The sequence below is a fragment of the Coloeus monedula genome, assembly GCF_965178545.1.
Source record: "Coloeus monedula genome assembly, chromosome: Z".
Taxonomy (NCBI): domain Eukaryota; kingdom Metazoa; phylum Chordata; class Aves; order Passeriformes; family Corvidae; genus Coloeus; species Coloeus monedula.
The window spans coordinates 54,483,085-54,500,327 of record NC_138822.1 but is presented as its reverse complement, the minus strand read 5'-3'; the positions used below and the strand labels follow the sequence as shown (position 1 = coordinate 54,500,327).

The following is a 17,243-nucleotide window of genomic DNA, read 5'->3' as shown; positions in this document are numbered from 1 at the left end:
ATTCTCAAAACTATCTGATAAATTCAGAGTAGAAGTTCCAAAGTCACACCATTGTTCCTGGAAATCCCATATCTAAACCACTTGGTTTTGCTTTCTGTTTCTTCTTTTCTATACTACTCTCCAGCCACTTTATATATCAAATTGTATACTATTAGCACAATATTTTTTTTTTTACGTGTAATTCCTAAAGAACACCATGAAAATAAAAAATCCAAACTTAAATCAAATTGGAATTGTATTTATTTCACCTCTCAAACTTTGTAACATTCACTACTACTTACATACTTGAAATACAATTCTGTTTCACAACAGCTTCTATATCTACAAATGTGGAAACCACATACAGTTTTGCATTAAGAACAAAAATCTACTGCTCAATGAGCAGTCTGCAAAATAGTAACAGTTCACGGTAACTCTTTCTTTCTTACCTGACTGCCAATATTAACCCCCCGCCAAGAAATTATAACACAACTCCAAAAGACAGGGCGTAAGTTTAACATAGAAAATTATATTTAATCATTTGTGCAGATGTTTGGTCTATAGATGAAAACAGTTTCAGGGTAAATACTTACATATTGCTCAAAAATGCTTCAAGGAAAATAAAAATTTATCTGAGACATGCCCTGAGCTATCTAGACTCCTTAATAGTGCAATGTTGCAGTGATGCCTGGTTTCACCCTGGCCTTTGCAAATGAAACACAGTAACTGCTCACAGAGCTCCTAAATGGCTGACACAGCACAGTATTATATGTACTATAGCAGTTCTTGTAGCTTTGCCAAGTTTCTCTCCATCCACTGGATATTGAGCTGAATTGTATCAATTGCATCTTTTACACAACGCAGTTGAGAACTCTCCTCTGACTTTGACTCAAAAAATGACTTGACCTGCATAGCAAGAATAAAGAAAGAAAAAGATCTTAATTAAAATCAACACTAGCCAGACAAATAGGTTCAGTAGCAAAGGCTACACACATGTTGCAGAAAATCAATTTTTGAGAATTGTTTGTATCTATGCAGTAAGTAAACCTCTCAAAGGAGCTCCCAAAATGAAAGAAAAGCATTTTTCATGACTACAGCAGCCATAACTCATTCGTTTTCAATATATCGTTTCACCAATAAACAGAAATTGATTTACCATATCACAAAGCCAACAGAGAGTACACAGAGTTCTGGAAAATGAGTCCTATTCTGTGACACAGAATTGGTTGTTGCAAGCGACCCTCTTCAGCATTCTGGAACAGCCCCCACACCCAATCATCATTATACCTGTCAATGCTAACAGTTAAAGTATTATAGGTCAAACCATTAACAACTATCTCTACCAAATTATCTGAATGAAAACATTAGACTAAATCTTGAATGATTCTTGATATATTAACTTCAAGACCTTGTTAGAGAAGATGACAGAGCTTTCTAAAAGCTATTAAACAATTATTGACTGATACTCAATTTCCACTATAACTCTTTGGGATTGCTGACAGGAAAAAACAGCATAAAGCCATTTTTATGGCACATAAAAATGTATCACATTTCAGAGGTGCAAAAAGCATAGCTTGTTTACAAATTCTAGACCAAAATTATATACAGATCAAATCATTATTTTGTGAGACACTGTGTATACACAACAGTATAAACCAGTAACTACGTTCAATTCTGTAATGCAACTCTGTCACAGACTCAGTATATAATCTCCCAGTGTTTATGGATATATTTGCCATGTTTGGAATAGGGAAAGCAACTGATGTATATCCTCACAAAAGGGTGTCGAGGATATAAGTAACATGTGAACATGTGTATTCATCATCGTTCAACTAAATGAAAACAGCATTGGCACTAGAAGATACCCGTTCCTGGTAGATTGAGCCACCAACCTCAAGCAGATGTGCCTTCGTTGCAAACTGAGAAGTTGACCAGCTAATGATATTCTGGATAGTATATGAGCCTAGGTGAAACCTGAAAGACGAATAAGTATTTTCAGCTAGGAGACACTTTAAGATGGAGTTTTGGTATATGTATACATTCTTTTCTACTATTTCTACTTTTTTGTTTAGTAGTTGGAAATTATTAAAAGCACTTAAATTCAGTACCTTACATTACAACTACAAACCTTATTTTTCAAAAGAAATATACCGTCCTAGAAATCCAAGCCTCTAGCTCCCTATTCCCTCTAAAAATGTAACACAAGAGCAAAAGCCATGGAAAATTTTCAAACTTCTATCACAAGTCAAATAATAAAGAACTGAGGACACCATACAATGAATATCAAGATCCGTGTTTGTAGTATGTATGTATTCTAAAGCTCTACTATAATTGAACTTGCAACCAGGTTTCATTTCAAGTGAAGTAACTTTGTAATATTGGTTATGAAGGGCTTCCTAGAGCAGAAGTTTTCACTGAGGAGAAACTTTTTTAGTAATGTGAAACTGTTTAAAATCAAAGCTGGGATTTAGAAACACAGGTTTCTAGTACTGTTAGATTTTGAAGACTTGGGGGGGGGGGTCAGCTTTCCTGCTGGGTACCCTTCAAACCCAGTTAAAGAGAACAGATTTCTGAAGCAAGTGGGATATTTTGGTTACTTGGTTTTAGGAGTGCTGTAACAATGCAGAAAAAATAAATGCTGAATTAATTCTCTGGATCATCTTCTGAATCCATTTGATCCACATAAATAGCCTGCAACTGAACCAATCATCTTAGAGACAGCAACCTTTCAAGAAAAATTAAGATCAAGATTGTTTAGAATTATGCTGAGGTTCTAGGAAGCTCCAAAGTCCCATCAACAACTGGTGAGACTTCAAAACTTACGTAGCAAGTTATGTTTGTAACCTCTGATTTTAAAACATTATTTACGATTTTAATGTGAATCTTTTTATATGAATGCAACTATTTATTGTCTTGTTTGAAAGAAACAAACAGGTGCTTTTACCACTGTGAGTTTTAAGTTTCAGCCGCATCAAAAGCCTTACTTTCGTGTAAGCTTTTCCCAGTTCTCTTTGACGAAGTCCCAGGCCAGCAAATACCCAGGCAAACTCTGGCTAACAGTTGCTATGATATGTGAAAGCTCCTGTGACCTGATGATTTCTCCTTCAAGACTGTTCTGCATTAGCCTAGGAGACAAAGCATATGAAAAGAGACAGGAAAAAAACTTCTATTCATATGTTCACATGGGTTTCCCAAAAGTCCTCAATTAGATGGAAAAAGTTTACATAATACATCAAGCAAGCAACTTCTGGCATCTGGAAGAAACCGATGTTACATTTTATTACAACAACTGTACTTACTCAGCTTTAATTTCCAGAAATCAGAGTGACCTTAGCTCTAAACCAAGTACCTGAATTTTCATTGGTGTTGGAAAAGATGAAGTAAATTCTAATAGTTTGTAAAAGAAAAACAATACATCAAAGAGGTAAGAGACGGAAGCTGGATTAGCAGGAGAAGTTTGTGCTCTCTATGAAGTACTGAGATTTAGTCCATAGAGGGGAACATAATGCAAAGTCAAAATGTCACCTAAAGAAAGGGAAAAAGAAGAGAAAAAAAACCCAAGCAAAAAAATACCTCAGCTTGTGGGAGACAGAGGAATAGAAACTCCTGCAATTAAAGAAGGCTTTGATTTACAACCCTGGAAGAGACTAGGTCTGGCTTAATTGACAGACATTTGTGGACTTTAAGCAAAAGGATTACAAACTTGTGTTCCTATCATTACAAGTAAAATTGTACACTGGGTGTTTTGGTGAAGGGTTTTAAAATATAATAGTGTGATTTTATATAGTTTAAGTTAAGAATGTAGATGGTGTAAGAGAGACAACTGTGTGTACGTGACATGAGAAGTTACTGGTCAAGACATAGCTGCATTGCAGTGAGAAGTGCCACAGGTGTTAGGTCATTAATCTAAAACAAAGTGTCGTTTTAAATATCTATTGGATTAGAAAGTTATAAATTACGATGTAACCCTAAATCTTGTGACTGGTCGCCATTACTCGGAGGTGTTGTAAAATCTCACGCCTCGACTGATGCGTTTGTTATTTTAAACAATAAATTCGTGTAGTTGCATAGTCCCATCCCTTAAAGTTATTTTCCTCCGACACATGAAAGCGTGGGAAACGGACATCAACTAGTTTTTGATTATAACGATATACCAATCTTTTAAGGTTCTATAGAACAGCCTGCAATTCTGTTACCCATACTGCGAAATCTAAAATTTTGTGTTACCAGTAGTACAAAGCCTTTCAGTTAAATTCTTTCCTCTTTATGCATATTCAGAATTTGGTGGTCTTTTGTGCTTCTCTATTACATAAGTTATTTTCAAGTAAAAAATGTCAGGTTCTTCATGTGTATAGAAGCCTGTGCAAAACATTTGGATGGATTTTCTTTAGTAATCAGAAATGTTTTCAGCAGTAGAAAAAAGACAATGCACTTTTCCAAGAAGATTGTTATCACTTGTAATTCACACAGCATACAACTTTTTGGCTTCTTCATACCAGATCAGCTTTCTGGCATCTTCTGTGCTGGCCAAGGCTTTAATCATTTTGCTTTTCTCTGCTTCAGAAACTGAAGAGGAGTACATCTTCAGGAGGAATTCCCAGCCATCATTAGACTTGGCTCCAACTGCAAATATGGCTTTCATAACATCACTAGGCAGACTACAGGGAAAAACAAAATCAACAAAACAAATAAACTAAGGGGGCACAAAAATGCTCACCTGAGAAAAGAAGAAAGAAGTCACAAAATTAAAAGATTAACCTGAAAGAGATGCTTCTCTTTCGAGCAATTTGATTCTGCAGCAATTGTTAAAGTTTGCTGGACTGAATTCATGCCAATCTAATACTTTCAGTCACTAGGAAAAAGCAAATAATTTAGTTGCATGAAAACAAAGTAAATTGTACAAAAAACCTGAGAGTTTTCTATGACTCAAAACACAAATGAATCCAGTGCAGAATGAATTCTGCATGATAAAAAAGTGTGCTTTGGCTTTGCCACTAAGTAATCTTCTTTCAACATGTAGCTCAGGAAAGGCAGATGACAGCAATTTGTGGCTGGTTTTGCTGTCACACTTAATGACACTGGAGACAAAGTCTAGTGCAGTCATTCTCTCACTGTGAAACAGCAATTACTTTTACACAGGGAACAGTTAAAGATAGATTTACGTTCTTTATCAATACTAAGCAGGTAGGGTGGTGTGATGGGGTTTTTTTTTCATTGTTCTGTGTGTTGTTGGGGTATTTTTCCCCAATACAATGGTGGCAGTGTAACAGGAAAACAGATGAGTAAAAGAAGTGGAAACTCAGTTTTTGTGGTACCTTATTGTTCCGTTAGACTTCATCCACGTCTCAAACATCTCAGTGGCAGTTGTTCTACAGTTTCTTATATCATGGGTGCAGGCAAAAGCCAGCAGTGTTGACCGGAGCTCTCGTTCAGACAGGGTCCCATCATCTGTCCAGTGCTGTTGATCAATTTTATCCCCAAGCAAGTGCTCTATTCTACGCTAAAGGAGGAAAAACTTACTAGCAATAGTTAATTCCTTCCAAGAGGATTTTTTGTATACAAAATTAGTTTAAAATAAGAAAAAAAAGTTGAGCTTTATAACTGTGGAAGCTAAACATTGTAGTTTTTCATCTATTTATTCCAATTTACACATGTTGTTTCTTAACTGTAGGAATAAGTATCACATAGCACATAAATCTGAAAGGTGGGCCAGGTTACATCTTAAATTGCACACGGAAACTGAAGACTACTCTTCAAGCCATGGCTCAGGCTGGCTTGTAAACAGCTTACAACCTCAACTAACTACAACTTCTGTATGTTTCTTTTAACTTTACCAAGTCACAGTTAATATACCTTTGTTTAACACAAAGAAACAACTTTTGTCTGTCTATAGGCTGAACACCCTTCAGTTTTGTAGCTCTGTAGCTTGCCAAAACCACAGCTGGATGCCTGATCAGCTACCACATCTCAGCTGAAACTTTTGAACTTAAATAAAACTGCATAGACACTGCATTGCAAACCAGAGCGTGGGATGTTTATAGCAGGTATGTAACAACTTTGGGTAAATTAAAAGAGTGCTTTTTGTTTCTTATGTTTCCTTAAGCACTTGCTAATTATCCCTACCTAGCATAAAGAAAAACACCTGCTATTTTATCTAATCATTTAATAATTTTCTTATAGACTAAATCCCTTTACTGACATTTTACAACGTAAAGCAGCAAGGATCATATTAAACCAGTGCATGAATATGGAGAAGAAGCTCCATAATAAGACGGTAAACAGAGATATGATAAGACATATCCTCTTCAAGAACTGAACCTACAGTATTGATTTCACTGCAAAGTCTGTAGCACTATATTGTATTAATCTATTACACAACTGGAACGGAACAGTGACAACTATCCTTGTGTTTCTATTTTTACAGAAAACAGTACAATTTTTTTCTCCTGTCTCTCTACAGAGCAATTAGATTTCCAGCCACTCTAACTTTTGAAAATAACTTTTCTATCTAAGAAAAGTACACGGATTCTGTTTAATTACATATTTGTGCTAAATTGACCTGTATGGACACTTTAAGATAGCCCCAGACACCACTGTGTTCCCACTGCACCACACTCCCTACAAAACAGTTTGGGGCATATGGGTATGGTATGGAAACAGGGGAAGGAGAGGGGAAGAAGCTGATCCAAAAAATGTAGCATTTCGAAACCAAATCATTAGAAAAAGCTGGCAAGACTGGTAACTCTCTAGAATCCCCATCCAACTTAGTGAAATTACTGAGTATGTTCAGCAGTCAACACGTAAAAAGATAATATAACTATAAAGAACATTATAGCTAATTATTTCAAATTATAATTTATGAAAAAGTAAGACGTACCATGACTCGTCCTGCCAGTTGTTGTTCACCCTTTTTGTCTAAAAGGTTGTATATAAGACTCAGCTGAAACAAAGCTTGAGTAAGTGGTGCAGTGCAGTTCTCTTTGTTAAGGTAATCAATCAACTCAAAGGCCTTTTCCAGAGACTCTCTTCCTAGACTATGGGTAAATGAAAACAAACATTAAAATGGATTACAAAACAAATGCACTCCCTGAAACAAGATCAGAACTGATGCTTTCCATTACACTAACAGAGAAATAAGACACTAAAGAAAACAGCGTCTGCCAGAAATGGAAACTATCATGTGCCTCTATGTGATCCCAATAAATGGATGATGCTATAAAGAACAGGAAGATAACATCTAGCACCAATATGGAAGCATCAGTGAACAGTTCCAACAAGGCTATTGACTGAATTAAAATGTCTCTAATGCAGCTGTTTCTAGAAACCAAATCTCATGTCTTCTGACTTGGAAAAAACTCCAAACAAGTATTAAACCTGTTGTCCCAGACAGAAGTCTTACCGTGCAAGGTTGAAGATACTGTTGATCAAATTCGCTCTGTCTTTAGGACTCAGAGCAGTGTGGTTCTTTTTCAACAGGTCAATCAGTATTTTCCAGTCTTCAGCATAGTGTACTATGTAATAGCCATTCATGTCCACATTGAATTTTATCCATTCCACCTCTTCCGGAAGTTCAATGACAGCTAGTGGACAGACACTATGTTATCAGCAGAAACAAATATTTAACAACTGTTTGTTCAAATCAAAGTCTGTGAAGTAGACTAGTTTCAGAGAGTGAATTCTTTCGTGCTATTTCCCCGTACTATGAAGAAGGAAAAGCCAGTACAAAGGTTTCGAAAGGCTCAAAAATTCCAGGTTGTACTTCCTCATCCTTCTTCCTACATCTGATTGAATGAACATTATCACAGTCTGCCCCAAGCTGCATCAGTTAATTCCTCTCCTCCTGTCCAGTCCTTCTTTCAAACAGCCCCATCTACTGTTCCAAATACAGTATCTTCCTACACAATTAAATAAAATAAATATTTCAGTGGAAAGTTACTTCCTAACATTTCAACAAACCGTCAGACCAACTTTCACATTTCTTGCTCTCTAAAGACCCTGCAGTTTGAGAGATTGTGTGTATGCACTGTGATGAAAAGCATAGGCTTTTACAAATTTCAAACCTGTGCTTCTGTTCCAGTTGCTGTCATTTATTTATACATACATGCTATAGGGAACCAACTCTCTGATGATGACAACAGCAGCAGTGCTTTCCTCCAGATCTCTGTAATTACTTTGTACCTGTATGTTTTCACCTTCACATCTTACTCAAGGGTGTTCTCAGAAAAATCATGTCAACTTGCTACCAAAGTTATGAGTCACGTACCTGACTTCTGATCCAGTAAATATGCATTAGTACAATGGGTAAAGTTGCACCTATTTGTAATGTAAGTGAGAGGAATATGCCACAGGTAACTGCAAAGGAAAACAAATGTTAACTGACATACTCTATACATACTATCACTCTTGAATGGTTTGTTTTGTTTCATTTTAAGCACTTTTGTATACTAATAATACTAGAATCACTGAATGCTAGAATAATAAAATATAAATCTCACCTATATAATCAGGACAAGATGAAAGAATAAATGCACAGCATGCACAGAAATTAATTTTTTAGTTCCACCATGTTGAGAAATGAGTAAATTTTATAGAACAGCTTGGAAGAAAAGGTTTTAGAAAAGACCTTTTAAGGTCATCTAGTTCAGCTCCCCTGCAATGAGCAGGGACATCTTCAACTAGATCATGATGCTCAGAGTCCCATTCAACCTGGCCCTGAATGTTTTCAGGGATGGGGCATTGACCACCTCCCTGGGCTACCACTGCCACTGTTTCACCACCCTTACTGTAAAAATACTATTCCTTATAGTCTAGTCTAAATCTACCCTTTTTTATTTTAAAACCATTGCTCCTTGTCCTATCACTACAGGACCTGCTAAAAAGTCTGTCCCCATCTTTCTTTTAAGTACCTGAAAGAGTGCAGTGAGTTTTCCCCAGATCCTTTTGTCCTCCAGGGTGAACAGCCCAAACTGTCTGTCTGTCCTTGTACGAGAGGTGTTCTGTCCATCTGATCATTTTTGTGAACCTCATCTGGACTCACTCCAACAGGTCCCTGTCCTTCCTGTGCTGGGGACCCCAGAGCTGGATGCAGTGTTCCAGGTGGGGTCTTACTAGAGGGGAGCAGAGGGGCAGAATCCCCTCCCTCCCCTGCTGCCCACACTGCTTTGGACGCACCTCAAGATACAGCTGGAATTCTGGGCTGTGTGTGCACACTGCTGACTTGTGTCCAGTACCACCAGTCCCCCCAAGTCCTCCTTTGCAAGGCTGCTCTTGATCTGTTCATCCCCCAGCCTGTCGATATCAGAGGCTGCCCTGACCAAGGGCCCACTGCTCAAGTTTGTCCAGATCCTTCTGGATGGCATCCCTTCCCCCAAGCACATCAACTGCACCGCTCAGCTTGGTGTCATCCACAAATTCTCTGCAGGAGCACTTGATCTCACTGTGAACATCATTGATGAAGATCTTAAAATGCAGCAGTCCCAATACGGACCCCTGATGGACTCCACTTTTCCTAGTACTTCTTTCCCAGTTCCAGCATGCTAGGTAGCTTGTCCAAAATCATATAGACAGTAAATCTCTGGCTGCATCAGAAATTCATCCAGTACTATTTTTACCTGAGTCCAACATTGTTTTTCTGATCTTTTACAAGTTTTAACTAAAATAAAAAATGATCCAAGTACAAGACTCAAATACCAATCCATGGTATAGAAACCATAATTAATTGCATACCACAGAGACTTTCTTAAGTGAACTGCAAGCTGGAAGAATAAATGCTAAGGAAGCTCATAATGATGATAAGGACTTGGCTATTTAGAGAAAACACAGGTCTGAGTGGGATGAAAGAAGCTGCACATATTAATCTGATTTTGACAGGGACCCCCTCTATGTATGACTCACACAGAGTGCTCTTCTTCAAAACCTTTTCATGCATGCCCCAAATTTACATCAATTAGAAACAGAAATTACTTAGCTTAAAAATCCTTCCCTTCCTCCCTTATCTGTCAACCCAACATTGAAATTTTCTTCCTCCGCATAACCAAAATAAAACAGAGCCCTCTAAATTCCTACATTTCAAGAGACAAATTTCTTTCACAGACCTAATTTTTGCCAAGATGGTGCAAAGGACTCAGTTCCTGTTAAAACTTCAAACAACTGAATAAAACCAGCAAAATCCCAGAAGAATTCACACTTTCATATTTTTGTTAGAAAACACTGTTGAAGGTAATAAGGTAAGTTATATTTGTAGTAAATGAAATTTTAAAACTACCAACTGCCACATCTTTGCTTCTTCAGTATTTGCATATGTACTTCCTTTTAGGTTTTGGTACAATGGATGTTGCCTCTGTTATATATTCAGTCATTTGATGTCATGCATTAGTGTCATCTTAAAATTTCAAAGCCAAGAAAGCATTCTTTCGAGATTCTCTACCTTCCTCTAGCAAAGCCCAAGATGTACACTGAGTTTTGGCAGTAAGAACCAGAAGCTCTAAAGTAGGATGCATGCATCTGTAACTTCTGTAAAACTTCTGCAACCTGCCTTCCTTCAGATTCTTGTTAAACACAGAACTTTCTCAAATGTAGAGAAACCTTTACTTATGAGATCTGCCTTTTGGTATTGAAAGCCAACTCATGATGTCAAGCTTAAAAGCTTCAGGAAAGGATGCATGTAAGAAACTCAGATTACAAAGGGTGTCACCAATTTTTACCAGTTGCTTCAGTGGAAATAGACATGGGTCTTCAGGTAGATACTAGATGTGTGAGTTTCTGTGCTGAATTCTCTATTACTACCTGCCTCCAAAGGAAACACTAAAAGGCCTGAATACAAGTGAGAAAGATATACAAGGTTTAAGACAGCAGCTTGCTTTTAATGGATAAAAGGTATTGAGAAGGTAATAACCTTGCATCTGATGTCCAATTTTCTGGTTCCACACGATACAAAAATTTCTCTTGTTGTACTGAAATAATCTTTCCCTTTCGGACAACAGTGACTAAAGGAAATCCTTTATGCACAATCCAAGTCTTCATCATTTTTTTTACATCTAGTGTTCCATTGGTAATCTGTAAAAACAATCATAACATAACAAGAAAATAGCAAATGGAGAACACTTAACTTTCTTCTTAAGTTACCAATTAAGTGGTACCATGATTTTGCATCTGTAAACAATTGCTTTGACAGCAAACTTCTACATTTCATAAGCAACAATTTAGGGGAGCAAGTAGTTTTTATTTTAAGTTGAGGGAATCCTAGCCAAGCAGTAGAAAGACAAACTGGAAACATCAGGTAAGTTGAACTGATATTGTAGTAAGGGTAGAGAGACGATGTTACAGAAAAGAAAGCTACAGTAAGATCCCAAACTCTTCCCATCCTTTCCCTTTCCTTATTGGTATGCTGACATTATGTGAGTGTTTCAAGTTGAAAAATCTTTTTTAAATTCTGAAATTAATATTAGAAATCGAAGTACAGCGATGGTATTTGTACAACAAACCCACATATCCTTTATAAATTTATTTTTTCCCCCTATCACTTACCAGCCTTTGCATAGCTTTACCTTTGACTTCTAATCTTCTAATCTCTAAGGAACATCCCCTCTGAGAACAAGTACTTTATAATGGCTATGTATTACCATCTCTTTATTAGCAGAGAAAACATTTTACCCTGAAAAAGATAGTATGTCCCCCAACTTGCAAAAATGTGTTTTAGGCTGAGCTATTGGGAACATAAGGAAATTAATACATCATTATTCAAGTTACATTAACTTTTACCAACCTATACTGTGTCTTTCAATAGTTCAGAGAAGCATCTTACTGCCCACTGTTCTCTGTTCAAGCCTGTAATATGTAAAGTTCACCCTTATGGGAAAATACGATACTATTTATGTAGAGAATGACCATAAACCTTCAATAGGGGTTTCACTTTCAGGAAAGCAATTCTATATCAAACACTTCAGATTTATAGAATTTGAAGTCTGCATGTTTGGGTTTTTTTACTTTTTACATACTCCCCAAAACCACTCTGGCTAAATCCTCTTTCTCTGTCTTATTATCTCAAGCTTTAACTGGTACTACAGTGTTGCCCACTGCTGGCTACCTAAAGACTGGCAGAAAGGTTTGTGTGTAATCTGTAGACACACGAGTAACTTTGAAATTTGCTCCACTGAAATAATTCTATTCCAATATAAAATCCCAAATCACCTGAAATAAACCAATTATTCGAAATTATTGGTTCACAGTTCATCTTCGCAAGAATTTACTGTCAATAATTTATTTTCTTGACATCTCTTCTTTGAACAGCAGCTCGTAACTTCAATGAAAACAACACAAGAAAATGATTTCATCCTTCTAGGCAATGTATACCAAAGTTTTCTTGCCATGTTGATGTTTCTTTTAATGCCTATGCATGTTCTCATCTTCACTCCAACTGTAATTAACAGGGGCCCTTTATGTTCCATTTCCACAGAGAAGGTTAAGACTTAAGAAATGATAGTGCATTTTGCCATGTGAAAAATGTATACAAAAATTTATGTTCAAAGAAAATGACACTCTCATAGTTTGAATTTTTAAACACCTTCAGCCTAGACATAATTAATGGCAGCACAAGGGAAAAAAGAGCCAGTCAATTTGCTGAATATCACAAGTTTGTTTTTACTATTACTATGCATATGGAAAACAACTGAGAAGTATACCAAGTATCTCAATACATGGTAATACTAATGAGTTAATTGTTACAAGGAAGACTCAGTGAAACAGTACATATCTAAACCAGAGAATGATCAAGAAGTCCAGACATAGTTACGGCCTCTTGAAACTTGGAAAGATTTTTGTTTCTTTTCCTTTTTTGAAGGAACTTCTAACAGTCCTGGACACTGGCTAGAGTTCAAGGGCACTAATAATGGTATCAAACAACCCAAAGATCAGATAGGAACACAATATTTTGTGTGACCTATTCACTTACTTATAGTTCACATGATTTTAATTACTCAGACATTTACTGGGGGAAAACATTACTAAGCAAAAACTTTCTATCAGGCTCCTAGAATGGACGAACCTTTGATACCAAGGACAGGGGAAATAATCAGCCATGAAGCCTGCCTAGATTTTGCTGTCTGTCAACAGAATCTGGCTCAGAATTTGAAGGTGAAAGATCATCAGAAAGCAAGAGAAACCAAGAATTCAAGAGACAAGAAGAAAAATATTGGACAGAATGAATACCAAAGCAAAAGAAAATGGGCACAGGGACAGTACATTTCAGTAAATTCAGAAGAGCAATAGAAAATCAGTGGGAAGAAAGGAGTGCAGAAAATTGACACCTTCTCAGGGAAGCAAAAGGATTAAAAGCCCAAATATAAACTAATCCATTGCAATACCAAGGGGAATATGAAAGCATATGAAAGTGTAGGCTGTGTAAAAACACAAAATGGACAGCATTAACACTCACATGCAAGAAGCCCACAAACCATACCAGAGACTCAGCCACAAAATGAGGTGCAGTCAGAAATGGACAGAAGGAAAGGGAAACATTATAAGAAGCATCAGAAAACACATAAAGAACCATTTGGTGGGCTCCTCCACACAGAAGGGTAACTTCAGTCAGACAGTTGTTAAATACCTAATGTCAGCAGAAATTTGGTAACTATTAAATTAGCACGAAATACAAAGGATTGTTTATCAATAAAAAAGGAAACCACAGTGAGTTTTCAGACTAGATGTTACTAAGTTTGTTGGATGGGATTTATTTAGCAACAGTAATACAAGCAGGTGAAGCAATCCCAGAGTTGGAAACCATTACTTTTTGACTCTTACAAGATGATAACTAAGGTTCCAAACAACTGGAGAAAGGGGTCTGCTGAGTTTGCAGAAAAGGTAAAGCAAAGAGTAGGGTAATAATAATAATAATAAACAACAATGACAACAGCTACTCTGAGCCAGAGAGACAGACAAAGCAAGTAGTCTAAAGTTTTGAGGATTACTCTTTTCCTGTATTGTGGTAACAGTTAAATCCTGCACCTAATTAGTTAAGCTCTCGCATTAATTAAATGTGAGGCATTTGTGAAAGGTTGAGGAGAGGAAAGTCTCTTTGGCATTATAAAAGTCACTTTTCCACAAGAAGAATTCTCTGTCACAAGAGTCACAGACTGCTATCAGCAACAGTCAATCACTAACGGGCCAACTAGTGACTACGTTATAACTAAACAGGCGAATTTACAGCCACCTGTGACAGCTGACTCCTGTTCTTCAGAAATTTGAGTATCATAAGGTAGATGCCAAGAACCAAAATTAAATATTACGTCAGTACCCTGCCTAGAACTCGGCTTCTGTGAGGGAACCTCACATGTATTTCAGACTTTAATATATACTATGCAATATACACAAACATTGGGAAATCTGTTCCTTTCCCTTATACAACTACCTTGACACTCCCTGAGGTACTCAGCAGCTCTTGCTTGTTAGAGTCACTGTCTCTCTAGCACATATTCACTCCCTCTTGAGCACTTCCTCTACTGCACTCTCTCCTACTCTCTTCCCCTTGTGTCCTTTTTCCCTTCAATCCTTATGCCTCTACCCCTTCCCTGCTCTCTGACCTTCAACAGCTCTTCATAGAATCACAGAATCACTGAAGTTGGAGAAGACCTCTGCAATCACCAAGTCCAACCTATAACTGAACATCATATCAACTAAAAGATACTAGTTGCTTCTTGAACACCCCCAGGGAAAACTCCACCACCTCCTTGGGCAGTCAGTTCCCATGCTTAACCACCCTTTCAGCAAAAAAATTCTTCCTGATATCCAACCTGAACCTCCCTCAGCACAGCTTCAGGCCATGCCCTCTCACCCTGTTGCTGGTTGCCTTGGAGAAGAGACCAGCCCCCACCTGGCTACAACCTCCTTAGAGGGATTTTGCAGAGAGTGATAAGGTCATCCCTGAGCCTCCTTTTCTCCAGGACAAACAACCCCAGCTCCCTCAGCTGCTCTTCATAGGACTTGTGCTCTAGACCCATCACCAGCCTTGCTGCCCTTCTCTGGACACACTCCAGTGCCTCAGTGTCCTTCCTGAACTGAGGGGCTCAGAACTGGACGCAGAACTTGAGGTGAGGCCTCACCAGTGCTGAGGGGGGGACAATCACTTCCCTGGTCCTGGTGGCCACTCTATTGCTGATACAGGCCAGGATGCCATTGGCCTTCTGGGCCACCTCGGCACACTCCTGGCTCAGTCTGGTTCAGCCACTGTCCACCAGCACCCCCAGGTCCTTTTTCATTGGGCCACCTTCCAACCACTCTTCCCACAGCCTGTAGCACTACAAGGGATTGGTGTGACCCAAGTGCAGGACTCAGCACTTGGCCTCGTTGAATTTCATACCACTGGCCTTGGCCCATCAATCCAGCCTGTCCAGATCCCTCTGCAGAGCCTTCCTGCCCTTCAGCAGGTGAACATCCCTGCCCAGCTCGGTGTCCTCTAAAAATTTAATGAGGATTAACTTGATCCCTGGGTCCAGACCATCAATAAAGATACTAAACAGAACTGGCACCACCACTGCCCTGAGGGACACCACTGGTGAGCAGCCCCCAGCTGGATGTGACACCATTCACCTCCGCTCTCTGGGCCTGGCCGTGCAGGCAGTTTTTAACCCAGCAAAGATGCACCTGTCCAAGCCATGGGCTGCCAGCTTTTCCAGGAGAATGCCATGGGAGACTGTGTCAAAGGTTTTGCTGAAGGTCAGATACACAACATCCACAGCCTTTCCCTCATCCACCAGGCGAGTCAGCTGGTCATAAAAGGCGACCAGGTTGGTCAGGCAGGACCTGTCCCTCCTAAATCTGTGCTGGCTGGGCCTGATTCCCTGGCTGTCCTGTATGTGCTGTGTAATGGTTCTAAAGATGATCTGCTCCATGACCTTCCCTGGCACTCAGGTTAGGCCAATAGGCATGTAGTTCCCTGGACCCTTATTCCTTCCTCTGTCCTTCCTGGTGTCTCTCCACCCTCCTTTTCCTGGCCTCTCTGACTCCCACAGCCTTGCTGACTCTGGCTCTCACTCTCTTCTGCTCAAGCCTTTGCTTTCTTGAGCCCTTCACACTCATTTTAAAATTAGACACAACCTTATGCTTGCCTTATCATTTGAGAGCTGCCTGTACAGTCTGCTTTCCTAAAATTTCAGCACATTTGTTAAAACAGAAGTTATCACAAACAAAGTCGCACTAGTCGAGAGTAACCCAAGACCTCTACGAGGCTGGATTTAGCTATTCCTTGAAAGTAAATTTTATCCTAAATTTTATTACTTTCATTCTGGTCTTAACACATGTAATTCAAGAGAAGATACATGCATACTGGATGGACACGCATGGCAGCACACACCCACTTACAGTGCTTTTTTGGGATGATACTCAATGTAACCCTAGAAGCTTCAGGAATCTCCCTATCTGTATGAGAGAACTTTGGAATAGGATGAGCAAAAATTTTGGAGTATTTACCTGCAGTCTATTATCTTGTATTTTTCATAAACAAGGAAACAAATAAAAACTTACGACACTTAAAGACATGGAGAAAAAAAAAGAAAATAAGAACCATGTGTTGAAGACGGATACCTCATTCATGCTGTCCCACAAGTCATCACTCTGGGCAGTTCTGTAGTTGTGATTATGCAAGTATACCTCAATGCCAGCTTGGAAAACATCCTTAGTGAGATAATGCTTCAGCATCAAAAGAAGTGAAGCTCCCTTTAGGGAGAAAAAAACAAAAAAGAAAATTCATCAGTAAATTGAAGTTACAGCACTTTTTAAAGCATATGCATATTATAGCTCTTTCACAGTACAGGAATAACTCAGAAGCTAGCAGATTTTATTCCAAATAATATTCTTCAAATAATTACCTTTACACTCAGTTGCCTTGAAAAAATATTCTTTTAATATTTCACAAACTCCAAATACAGTTACAGAAAAGGCTAATGCAGTTTGAAAATTTTTCCCACCTGCTTTGGAAAAAATATATTTTAAAGGCTCAAACTACAATTACAAAATGGACCAGTAGAATTTGACATTTTTTCCAATTAACATAGTCTGAAAAATATTGCCTTCTTACTGATATGTCTCTGCTGGATGCCATTTTTCATTACCAATACTCATCTGTATGGTACAGAACTGCACTTGTGAGTCAGTGTTTAACAGTCATATGATTTGCAGTTATATCAAAAACCTAAAAATACAGGAAAAAGATGAGATACACTTGATAGGCTGAAATTGACTGCAGAAGAACAAGTACATTTTGATGTGTTTAA

At 38.2% G+C, this 17,243-nt stretch overlaps 1 protein-coding gene across 2 annotated transcripts in view; it reads right to left on the bottom strand.

Annotated features, from left to right (window-relative positions):
• Positions 1-217: 217 nt before the first annotated feature.
• The window catches only part of LNPEP (leucyl and cystinyl aminopeptidase), a 54,424-nt gene continuing 37,398 nt past the window's right edge, over positions 218-17,243 (bottom strand). For both annotated transcript variants that reach the window (XM_082302069.1, XM_082302068.1), the window contains 10 exons: positions 16,555-16,686; positions 10,874-11,034; positions 8,243-8,331; positions 7,379-7,559; positions 6,857-7,013; positions 5,295-5,479; positions 4,476-4,637; positions 2,964-3,104; positions 1,872-1,953; positions 218-885 (listed from right to left, as the gene is read on the bottom strand). In XM_082302069.1, the coding sequence (XP_082158195.1) occupies positions 754-885; positions 1,872-1,953; positions 2,964-3,104; positions 4,476-4,637; positions 5,295-5,479; positions 6,857-7,013; positions 7,379-7,559; positions 8,243-8,331; positions 10,874-11,034; positions 16,555-16,686 (1,422 nt within the window). In that variant the 3' untranslated portion in view covers positions 218-753. The remainder of the gene's footprint in view (positions 886-1,871; positions 1,954-2,963; positions 3,105-4,475; positions 4,638-5,294; positions 5,480-6,856; positions 7,014-7,378; positions 7,560-8,242; positions 8,332-10,873; positions 11,035-16,554; positions 16,687-17,243) is intronic.